The sequence below is a fragment of the Anomaloglossus baeobatrachus genome, chromosome 8 (genome assembly GCF_048569485.1).
Source record: "Anomaloglossus baeobatrachus isolate aAnoBae1 chromosome 8, aAnoBae1.hap1, whole genome shotgun sequence".
Taxonomy (NCBI): Eukaryota; Metazoa; Chordata; class Amphibia; order Anura; family Aromobatidae; genus Anomaloglossus; species Anomaloglossus baeobatrachus.
In genome coordinates, this window is record NC_134360.1 from 179,441,163 (window position 1) to 179,453,525 (window position 12,363).

Sequence of the window (12,363 nt, forward strand, 5' to 3'; positions counted from 1 at the left end):
CCAATAAAACCTGTCACACAGGAGTACTTCAAGTTTCTTCCACCCGAAGTGTCCAGTTCTGTTATGGTATGCTTCCAACACCATTGGGACATCTCTCTTCAGCACTACTATCTGGTACACCAATTCTTAGATTTTTGGGTTGATGAAATGCCTGCACAGCTTTTGCTGATGAAGAAACAGCCGACATCTCTCTTTCCAAAATTTTGTGCTTCTTGAGGTGCATCTGCCTCCATATGAGCATTTGGTTGGGTTATCAGTTCCTTGACCATAACAACAGCTTCCATAGATGATGTGGTAAGGGATTCAAGACTCCTTCTGCATCTCTGCGGTGAGTTTGCGGACACTGTGATGGTTTCAGGTGATGAAAGACTGGCAACTCAATTTCTTCCAGCTCCTCTTCATCTCTCCCATCATCTAGCAAGTGTGGCATTCTGGACAAGGCATCTGCATTGCCATTCTTGCACCCAGCTCGATACTTGATTGTAAAGTCATAGTTCGCTAGTCTAGCTACCCAGTGTTGTTCCAAGGCACCCAGCTTTGCAGTGTCCAGGTGTGTTAGGGGATTGTTATCCGTGAACACTGTGAATTTGGCAGTTGCCAGGTAATGCTTGAATCTTTCTGTCACTGCCCAGACCAAGGCCAGAAATTCCAACTTGAACGAGCTATAATTAGCTGGATTTCTCTCTGTAGGATGGAGCTTCCTGCTGGTGTACCGCCGAGCTGCTCGGATCCGGTTCTTCTGTGGGTGGCTCGAGGGTCTCTGGACCCGGAGGTCTCACGGTCACTTCAAATGAAAAGGGGGATTGATGGGATGGTGGATGTAGGACGTATATGTACGGGCTGAGCCGTACGGAGTTTGTGATGCCACCCACGGTATGTGGTGATATTGGACACCACCGCTGCAGTTACGGGGCACCCGGGGGAGACGCTGCGCAGAAAGTTGTTAACCCCTCTGTGGGCAGGGATGGTGCCCCCGGGACCCGTTGGGGTCTGGTGGTGCAGGGAGATGGGCGACCGCAGGGTGCTGATGTACTCACTATTAGAAAAACACACGAGTCTCTAGTAAACCAAGGTAATGGTGGTCGGTGCCCGCAGCCGGTTGCGTTCGGATTCCCCCACCCAGTTGGTGGTCTCTGTCTTTCTCCTGCACCTTTTTGAACGGTGGACTGCCTGTGCTTGCAACTTCAGGAGTCGGCTGGCTTTGGCCTAAGAAGCCCTTGCCCGCAGACGCTGGCACATGGGATCTCTGAGCCCTGGCGGTGGCATATTATCCCCCTCGGTGGGCTGTTGCCTTCATTCGGGACTTTGGGTGGGACAGGACCTCTAGTCCTAGCCGCAATCAGTTAATTAACTAGTTCCAGTCGCTTCTGGGCCTAGCTTCAGGGTCTGAGTACCCCCCTGTGTGCTCCGGTTTCCGAGTCAGTTCCCCCGGTCGGTACCGACGGGCCACTACCCTGTACCGGTTCCACCGAGCCATCTTCCCGGCTCATGCAGATGGAGACCGCCGTCTGCCTCCTAGCCAAAGGCACCAGGGCTCCTACCCTGGTACCTGTCCAATTTGGGATATTTGCCTCTGCTGGAGCTGGACACAGCTACAGCCCACACTCCTCTCCAACTTGAACTCTAAACTTGTCTGACTTTTCCCTGCCCCGGCTGTCTAAAACTCCTAGGTGGGCGTCTTCCAACCACCTGGTTCCGCCCCCTGGTGTGTCTATCAAGCCCTTAGGGGGGTGACTAGGGTTTTAAGGGTTGGCTGATATCACCTGTGAGGGAAAGGTGTAATGCGGGACCCTATTTGTGAATACCTGGCCCGGCCAGGGCGTCACACTGGCATAGACAATTAGACGTTCATTGCTCTTCTGCACTCAGTAAACAGCACAAAAGGCAGATTGTAATCAGGGTATGCCAGGATTTCTTCACCTGTTAGTGCCTTTTTCATTAGGTTGAAGAATTCTTCTTCCTTGTCTCCCCAGTTGAATGGATGGTTGGAGGCCTTCCCTTTTGCCTTCTGGTCTACAAAGAGATCCTGCATAGGTGCCGCTATCTTGGTGTAGTCTGGGATAAAGCTCCTGTAGTATTCCTCCACGCCCAAGAATTGACGTACTTCTTTAACAGTGGTGGGTCTAGGCGAATTCTTGATAGCAGGGACCTTATCCATATCTGGTGCTACGCCTTCTGCACTGACTACATGTCTCAGGAACTGAACCTTGGGTTTCAGCAGGTGACATTTGGAAGGTTTTAGCTTCATCCCGTACCTTGACAATGCTTCAAATACCTCAGCCAGGTGCTTCAGGTGCTCCTCATAGGTCCTGGAGTACACGATGACGTCATCCAGGTAAAGTAGCACTGTCTCAAAGTTACGGTGTCCTAGGCAGCATTCCATTAGCCTTTGGAAGGTCCCAGGAGTGTTGCAGAGTCCAAATGGCAAGCTGTTGAACTCGCATAGTCCCATGGGCGTTGCAAGTGCAGTCTTCTCCCGCTCTTCTTCTGCTACGGAGACCTGCCAATACCCACTGGTAAAATCCAAAGTAGAAAAGCAGTTAGAAGCTTTTAATGCAGCTAAGAATTCCTCTATGCGTGGTAAAGGGTAAGCATCTTTATGTGTTATGCGGTTTATTTGCCTGTAATCTACGCACATTCTCATTGTACTGTCTTTTATCTTTACCAAGACAAGGGGAGCTGCCCAGGGGCTGCAACTGTCTCCAATAACCCCAGCCTCTTTCATGTCCCTCAACATCTCTTTGGCACGCTGGTAGTGTGCTGGTGGGGTAGGCCGATATCGCTCTTTAATGGGGTGATGGTATACCCCTTTTACCCTCCCAAAATCTAAGGGATGCTTACTAAAAAGTTGTTCGTACTCTTTTACCACCCGATAGACACCTTGCTTTTGGTAAGAGGGAATGGAATCAGTTCCCACGTGTAACTCCTGGCACCAGTTCTCTAGGTGTTAAGTGTTGCTATCACCCTCCTCCGGTCCTGGTGGGGTTATGTGTTCCACTGACTGACTGGCATGCTCGTGTACAGTGAATAGCTTGGCAATTGTGGCGTACTTGGGTAATATTGCCTCCTCCTCCCCACAATTCATTAAGCATACTGGGATCCGGCCCCTGCGCACATCCACTAGCCCCCGGGTTGTCAGAACCGTGGCCCAATTCTCTGAATGTACGGGTTCAACCATTGCCTGGTAATCCCGCCCTTTAAGGCCCACTGCCGCTTGACACCACAGCACTACTTCACTTCTTGGGGGTAACACAATAGGGACTGAATCTGCTACACGTACTTTACCAATCTCCCCACCAGACAGGTTTACCTGTTGTCTCAGCTGGAGGGCACAGATCTCTCTCTGTAGATCCCTCTCCTGTCCAGCACTGGCTGTGGTAGCAAGCTGCTGAAGCAAAAACAACACTTCACACAGTTTTCAATTACATGGGTACCAAGAATCACCTGGGGAGTCCTTTCATGGGGATCAGTAGCAACCATTATTAACCCGTGGTCTCAGAGCTCCACCCTCCCCACCTTTATGGTCACCTCTTTAAACCCAACTGGAGTCACTGGTAACCCGTTGACTACATAAATGGTGAGGTTAGGATCTGGGTGGGTGAGTTCATTATCAGACCAAAATCTTTGGTACAGTACATAAGGTATAGTAGTTACCTGCGAGCTGGTGTCCAACAGTGCAGGAGTAGGAATTCCATCAATTGTGATGGACAGAATCAGCCGCCCTCCCACAAACTGGTCACGTCACTCACTTGGGCCTTGCAGATCTATTCCTGGGGACTGGCCCTTGGCCCCAGGGGTTGCCCGTTTAAATGACACCTCCGGGCATAGTGTCCAGACTTACTGCAACACCAGCAAATAGGGCATCCTGACGAGTCACAACGGTCACTGGATCTTCCTCGCAGCGGGGGAATCTTCCTGACTCGCATCCACGATACGTCCTAAGTGCAGTCGGCTAGTGTGCAGACAGCAAAAATGAAAACTCATAGACTTTGCTGGGAAAGCAAAGTCATGCAGTTTTCTGAGCAAAAACGCACCCGAAAAAACCTGCGAAAAACGCACTGTGTGAACTTACCCTAAGGCTATGTGCACACGCTGCGTTTTTTTGACGTGTGCGTTTTTGTGCGTTTTTGGCCGCTAAAAATGCACAAAAACGCACCCGCGGCAAAAAAACGAGGCAAAAAGCGCATGCGTTTTTACCACGATTTAGTGCGGTTTTGGTTGCGTTTTGCTGCCTTTTTGATCTCTGCATTTTTCTGCATTTTTCCAATGCATTGCATAGGGGGAAAAAGCAGAAAAACGCAGGAAAGAATTGACATGTCCATTTTTTTTTTTTAAGCTCAAAAACGCAGCTTAAAAAAAAGTTGTGTGCGAACAGCAAAAATGAAAACTCATAGACTTTGCTGGGGAAGCAAAGTCATGCAGTTTTGAGGCCAAAAACGCACCCGAAAAACGTGCAAAAACGCCTTAAATGTGCAGTTTTATTACTCAGCATAATTCCATGTATGTCGCAAGTTTTGAGGGAGCGTGTAGTTGGCATGCTGACTGCAGTAATGTCCACCAGAGCTGTTGCCCATAAATTGAATGTTCATTTCTCTACCATAAGCCATCTCCAAAGGTGTTTCAAAGAATTTGGTAGTACATCGAACCGATCTCCGAATCGCAGACCACGTGTAACCACACCAGGCCAGGACCTCCACATCCAGCATCTTAACCTCCAGCCAGACAGCATACCCAAAGAATTTCTACACAGACTTTCAGGGAAGCTCATTTGCATGTGTATTGTCCTCGTTGGGGTTTCTACCTATCTACAGTTCATAGCTCGTAACTAATTTGAGAGGGCAAATTCTCACATCCGATGGCATCTGGCAAATTGAGAGGCATTCTCTTTATGGATGAATCCCATCTTTCATTGTACAGTGCAGGGCGAATGTCATACTGTACGTAGGGAGCTATGTTGCGGCTCTTACTGTATATAGGTGTACCATAAGGGGGCTCATACTGTATATGGGATATGTGAGGGCTCATTCTGCATATGCTGAGGCTACGTGAGGGCTCAAACTCTGTATAGGGAGCTATGGGGGACTCACACTGTATATAGAAGGCTATGTGGGGGCTTATACTGTATATAGGGATGTCATGAGGGAAATCATCCCTTCTATAAGAGGCTATGTGGGAGCTCATCCTGTACATAGGGGCTATCTGGGGGCTTATACTGTCTACAGGAGGCTATGTGGGGGCTCACACTGTATATAGTTAGGCTATGTGGGGGCTCATCCTGTATATAGGGGGCAATGTGGGTGCTCATACTGTATGTAGGATGATATGTGAGAGCTCAAACTGCATATAGAGGCATATATGGGGGCTCGTCTTGCATATAAGTAGCTACATGGGGCTCACACGGTATATAGGAGGTTATGTGAGGGCTCATACTGTATATAGTGAACAAAATTGGAGAAATGTTGTTCTCCATCTTCTCCGCACAGTGTCCTCGATTGTCTCTTGCGAGAGAATCTGATTACAGTAAGTTGACACTTGGATCAAGCTCTGATTGTTGTCATTTGTATAATTGATCCGATACGGTGGTGTGAGAGCAGCCTAAAGGTTTCTATTGAATGACTACAAGCAGAGGTCTTGAAAACTATTCTTTAATTTTACATAGAAAAGCATTGATTTGTTAGTCAGCGATACTCCTTTAATTATTTGTAGATTTTATCAGTAGTTATTGTGAAGGTAATATCTCAGAATTGAATGTCCCCAATCAGGGTGAGTACTGCATTAGATGTATATGTCACCCAACTACAGTGAAATATATATTGCAGCAAAAAGAATCAGGACACCAAAAAGCTTATACATGAAGTTAAAAGATCCGTGAGAATAGCTGCCGATCATGCTGCGCGTCTTCACTGGTTTGACGATACGTTCAAACTGGGTTAAAATGGTCTTTCTGGCATCTTTCCACTTCCCAGGGCCACTCAGGCGATACTGGAATGGAGTGCACGGCCCAAAGAATATCTCCCAGGCCAGCTTAGGGTCCGACAGAAAGAGCTTCTTCAAATTCGGCTTGCAGCCTATCTCTACAGCTACTTCATCCATGTAATTCACATAGTCAACTTGGATGGTGTGACGCTCACTTTCAACATACCTGTATAAAGACATAGAGCAGATCATTTGTGATCGGACAATCCAACTTTTACCTGAATGGCCAAAGTATACATAAAAAGGGAGGGGAAGGGGCAACAGAAAAGACCATTTTGGCATGGTTTCACAAAGAAACTTCCAAATTTCCCATCAGACCAGATTTGGTAAAGCTTTTGCAGCTGCTAAAATTGATGTAGACCCCAGACCCTCAAAATGTCTCAACCTCTTAACCATGTGGCAAATTTTCATTTTTTTTATAATATAGTTGTTTAAAAAGATTCTAAAATGTCTTAAAATAAAAACATTGTGTTACCATATTCTGAGATCATTAGTTTTTAAACTTTGACTGTTTGATGAAGCTGTATTACCTGTATATCTGTTTTTTGCTCTTTGGGCTATTGTTTTTATTGACACGATTTGAGAATACATTTATGATGTTTTGATTTTTATTGCATTTTTGGGCGGAGTGCTTCAATCTTATACATTTATGTTACCTTTTTGGTATTTACCATATTGTTTAAATAATTGTATCTTTTGATTGGACTCTAATGGACCCCACAATACCAAATATGTTTATTTTTTGTATTTCTTTATTTTTGAAAAGTGGGTGATTTAAATGTTTATATTTTCCTAATATATAAAAAAGTAAAGTAAAAAAAAAATAATATTGCTAGTCTTCTTTAGAGACTTGAACCTGCAATTATTTGATCACTCATGCTATGCCATGCTATGTTATACCCCAAGCATTGCAGTATCAAGAATAATATAATTTAGGCATCACAGTAAGAATATGATGGCAGCCATGGGAGCCTTTAGCCAGGTAGTATGAAGCAAGCTAAGTATCTGAGACTTCACAATACACCCCACATGCGATCTGTGACAATAATGCACATCAAACAGTTAAAGGCGTGGTCACAAGGCTTAAATTTTAAAATTTTCAACTCAATCCCTATTTAATGAGGTGATCTAAACTAATCTAATATATAAAGCTCAGTGTATGTGTGTATGCATGTGTGCGTGCGTGCGTGCGTGTGTGTGTGTGTCCGCTAAAGGAATCTGCACTGTCGTATGTACAATCACGAAATTTTGCACAGATGCCCCTTGTGACTCAGGGTACGTCATAGACTATGTTTGGGTGGGAAAATTTAACCCCGTGCTTTCCAGTTACTCTACAAAAATCCTGCAGCCATTAAACTGAATGGAGCTGGGAACTGCAGGCTATAAATAGCAACTGTCAGTGGTTGCTATAGGAACAAATTAAACTGTTAGTATAGGAAGCTTATGTGTGAGGTAAAAAGATGTCGGTGGTGAGACGGATAGAGAGAGACAGAACAAGACAGAGACTAGACTAGCTAAGCTAAGACTAAGGGCCGCTAAGGCCTGAAACGCGTAAGACTTTTTAATTAGCCCCTGGATGTTCATCTGACCTATGTGGTTTTTAGTTGTTTTCTGAAATAAAAGTGGAATTTTAATTATTTATCTGGACGTGCTGCTGGATCGTATTCATTCCATCCTGGAAAGAGACAGACCTGGAGAGAGACAGCGCTGGAAAGAGACAGACCGAGAAAGAGACAGACCAGGAAAGAGACGGACCGGGCAAAGAGACAGATAGGCAAAGAGAAAGACGGGCAAAGAGACAGCCCTGAAAAGGGGCAGCCAGGCAAAGAGACAGCCGGGCAAAGAGACAGCCGGGCAAAGAGACAGCCGGGCAAAGAGACAGCCGGGCAAAGAGACAGCCGGGCAAAGAGACAGCCGGGCAAAGAGACAAATGCCCAAAGAGACAGTCGGACAAAGAGACAGATCTGGAAAGAGACAGACCTGGAAAGAGACAGTCCTGGAAAGAGACAGTCCTGGAAAGAGACAGATCTGGAAAGAGACAGAGCGGGAAAGAGACAGAGCGGGAAAGAGACAGAGCGGGAAAGAGACAGACGGGGAAAGAGACAGACGGGGAAAGAGACAGACGGGGAAAGAGACAGACGGGGAAAGAGACAGACGGGGAAAGAGACAGACGGGGAAAGAGACAGACGGGGAAAGAGACAGACGGGGAAAGAGACAGACGGGGAAAGAGACAGACGGGGAAAGAGACAGACGGGGAAAGAGACAGACGGGGAAAGAGACAGACGGGGAAAGAGACAGACAAGCAAAGAGACAGACGGGCAAAGAGACAGAGCAGGAAAGAGACAGACCTAGAAACAGACAGCTGGGCAAAAAGACTGCCGGGCAAAAAGCCAGCCGGACAAAGAAACAGATGGGCAAAGAGACAGAGAGAGAGAGAGACACAGACTGATACAGAGATTGAGACAGATAGACTGATGCAAATACAGACAGAGAGAAACAGACAGACAAGGAAAGAGACAGACAGAGAGACAGACAGACCAGCGACACACAGACAGAGACTGGGAGAGAGCCAGAGAGACAGTTACTATCCCGGGCAACGCCCAGGTACTACAGCTGGTCTAATATATAAAGGTCAGTGTATGTGTGTATGTCCACTAAAGGAATTTGCACCGTCGCATTTACAATCACGAAATTTTGCACAGACGCCCCATGTGACCCAAGGGAATGTCATAGACTATGTTTTTTGACGGTAAAATTTAACCCCGCGCTTTACAGTTAGGGCGGCTTTGCACGTTGCAACATCGCACATGCGATGTCGGTGGGGTCAAATCGAAAGTGACGCACTTCCGGCGTCACTTTCGAGATCATAGTGTGTAAATGCTAGATGATACGATTAACGAGCGCAAAAGCGACGTTATCGTATCATCGTTGCAGGCTCCAACTTTTTCATAATTATGCTGCAGCGACAGGTACGATGTAGTTCCTCGCTCCTGCGGCTGCACACTTCGCTGTGTATGACGCCGCAGGAGCGAGGAACATCAGCTTACCTGCCGCCGGCGGCTATGCAGAAGGAAGGAGGTGGGCGGGATGTTTACATCCTGCTCATCTCCGCCTCTCTGCCGCTATTGGCCGCCTGCCGTGTGATGTCGCTATCACGCCGCACGACCCACCCCCTTAGGAAGGAAGCGGGTCGCCGGCCAGAGTGATGGTCGCAGGGCAGGTGAGTGCATGTGAAGCTGGCGTAGCGATAATTTTTGCTACGCCAGCTATCACAAGATATCATACCTGCGACGGGGGCGGGGTCTATGGCGTGTGACATCGCAGCATCGGCTTGCGATGTCGCAACGTGCAAAGCCCGCCTTAGTTTTCAAAATACATTCCATTATACTGAATGGAGCTGGGAGCTACTGGCTATTAATAGCAACTGTCAGTAGTTGCTATAGGGACAAAATAATCTGTTAGTATAAGAAGCTTATGTGTGAAGTAATAAGATGTCGGTGGTGAGACTGATAGAGAGACAGAAAAAGAGAGAAAGACAGACAGAGACAGACGGGGAAAGAGACAGACGGGGAAAGAGACAGACGGGGAAAGAGACAGACGGGGAAAGAGACAGACGGGGAAAGAGACAGACGGGGAAAGAGACACAGGGAAAGAAATAGACCTGAAAAGAGACAGCCGGGCAAAGAGACAGATGGGCAAAGAGACAGATGGGCAAAGAGATAGCCCTGGAAACAGACAGCCCTGGAAACAGACAGCCCTGGAAACAGACAGCCCTGGAAAGAGACAGACGGGCAAAGAGACAGACGGGCAAAGAGACAGCGATGGAAAGAGACAGCGATGGAAAGAGACAGACGGGCAAAGAGACAGACACAGAGAGAGAGACACAGATAGAGAGAGAGAGACAGACAGAGAGACTGATACAGAGAAACTGATATGTGGCGCCCCTGAGGCTTCCGTAGCCACAGGAACATTGCACCCCATCCAGCGGTGTGATGTCCCATCCTGGGTAAGGAAAGGAGTGAATGCCGGTCCACAGGCAAATCTGCACTACACCCATTGTTAGGTACACACATGGACCAGGGACAGTGGCAGCAACCCTCCCATGCTGCATGCTGGGAGGGGCCCTAAGACCCATCCCTGCTCCCATAGGGTGGTAGCTTAGCAACTGGGGGGTGGGAGGAGCCACCCGGAGCAGAGTAGTAAGGAAGGTCAAGAGAGAGAGTTTCAGTTTACCTCAGGGAGGAGGGGAGTGAGGAAGTCTGCGGAAGGCAGAGAAGTGGCAGTCTGAGAGAGAGGAAGGAGAAGGAAGGAGTTCTGCGGGAGGCAGAAGAGAAAGAAGAGTAGTGCTCTAGTCAGTCAGGAGCAAGAGAAGAGAGTGACGCTTCCTGGTGAAAACCCTGGGACTCAGAGGGTCCAGGTGACACCAAGCAGAGAAAAGAAGGGATTCCAGGGCCACAGATAGCTTTCAGACTGGTGGCCTGTTCCACAATAAGAAGGTTCGGTGGAGGGATCAAGCTGCACACAGGGGACGGTCCCTAGAAACTGGAGGAGGAAAAGTCATCTCCAAAAGTAAAAACCAAGGCCCAGGGAAAGCTGCAAGCTCCTCGGGCTACAGCCCACAGCAGAACCTCTAGAAAGGGGGTAAATAACCAACAGGCGAGCCCCTGGCCCGGAGGCTGTAGTGGAGGCCGAGCCAGGTTCAACCAACAAGGGCTAGGCTTAAGGAGACAGCTGAAGAAAGGAACACATAGAGGGGTGCACCGGCTTTTACCCCCAGATCTACCCAGGATTGGTGGAGGTCCCTGACAGTGGGTCTCAGCAGTCCAGAGGCACCAGTGTGCACCTCCCAGGAACTGTGAGTAAACAACTTGAAACTGCACCCTTGGTGTTGCCTCTGTTATTTTATCTGCATAGACTTCCATCACTGCATACACACTTACAAGCACCAACTGTTGCCCCGGGGCACCGCTCCACCTGTGGGGAGCAGTACCACCATTGCTGCCGTTCCATCACCCCGGAGGCCCCATACAGCAGCGGCGGCTTAATAGCCGCAAACCACAGGTGGCGTCACGAATAATACAAACTTTAATCACCCCCACTGAAGCCATATTAATTGAGCCTACCAGGGTACGGAGTCGGGCCCAGCCACCACTAACAACCCCCCGGACTAGTCCGGCCCGGCATCGGGTGTCCCATAGCCCTGGGGTGGGCGAGTCAGATACAGACAGAGACAGACACACAGACACAGACAGAAACTCAAAGAGAGACAGTTACTATCCCATGCAACGCCCGGGTACTTCAGCTAGTTTCTAATATATTTGCATTACAAACTCTACAGTTAACTAACTACACTATCTAACTGATATTGAATTGTTGTTTTCCCTTCATGGCTATGATGCTTTTTTGAGCTTCCCAGTGCATGCTGGGATTATCAAATTAAGCATCATCAGGGGGTTGAGGCTGCAATCACTGTCAGCCTTTTCCCTTCCCTGAAATGAAGCACCATGAGGGCGACAAAGGCAGCAGTCAATGTCGGAGCCTCAGCCGCCTCCAATGATGCTTGTTTCAGGGGCTGGTCTGGTCTATGCTCTCTCTCCGCATGCTATCATTTTGCAATGTGCACACTGACAGCATGCACTGTGTGGCCAGCTCAAATCAACTGTAATGAACCTGCAACAGAGCAGACATCCAGGGCATGATATCAGAGCCTGTTCGGAGATCAGCACCATGCCTGCAAGTGATGTCACTTGCGCGGGCAATGCTGATTTCTGAATGCCTCTCTGACTGTCTGTTCTGCTTTGTTGCTAGCTCATTACACCTAATCCAAGACGATAACTAAGTGCCCGCTGTCATTGTGCACATTGCAAAATGACAGCGTGCAGGGTCAGAGCAGCCCCTGAAATGAGCGCCCCTGATGACACTTCAGTTCATGTTGCGGGCAGAGACTGACAGTGACAGCAGCCTCTGCTCCCTGATGACGCTTCATTTGAGAATCCCAGCTTGCACTGGGATTTTCAAACTTTGTATAAGGGCGAGACCAATGCTGACCTTATTGTTGACATCTGGAATAATTAAAGGATAAAAATTAAAGATATATCTATTTTCAAAAAGTATGACACTTCTTAATTGTTAGCATGTTGTACATTAAATATTACTGAGCACTGCAACTCAATAACTGATATTTTTATATTATTTAAAGAAAATTAAAATGGTTGTATCTCTTTTTAATGTAGATGGATTACCAATTCAATAATTTTGTCTTGGTTTAAGCATTTAAAGGGGTATTACGATTTTATAAAATGATGGCAAATCACGAGGAAATGCCTTCACATTATGATCATTAGGGGTCCAGCATCTGGGGCTGTCACAGATTCTGAGAACGAAGGG

The 12,363-nt window shown here is 47.6% G+C and overlaps 1 protein-coding gene across 1 annotated transcript in view; it reads right to left on the reverse strand.

Moving 5' to 3' along the window:
• Positions 1 to 5,629: 5,629 nt before the first annotated feature.
• Positions 5,630 to 12,363, reverse strand: part of LOC142250143 (flavin-containing monooxygenase 5-like) — a 75,416-nt gene continuing 68,682 nt past the window's right edge. Inside the window, exon 9 of the mRNA XM_075322261.1 lies at positions 5,630 to 6,142. Within this exon, the coding sequence (XP_075178376.1) occupies positions 5,797 to 6,142 (346 nt within the window). The 3' untranslated portion in view covers positions 5,630 to 5,796. The remainder of the gene's footprint in view (positions 6,143 to 12,363) is intronic.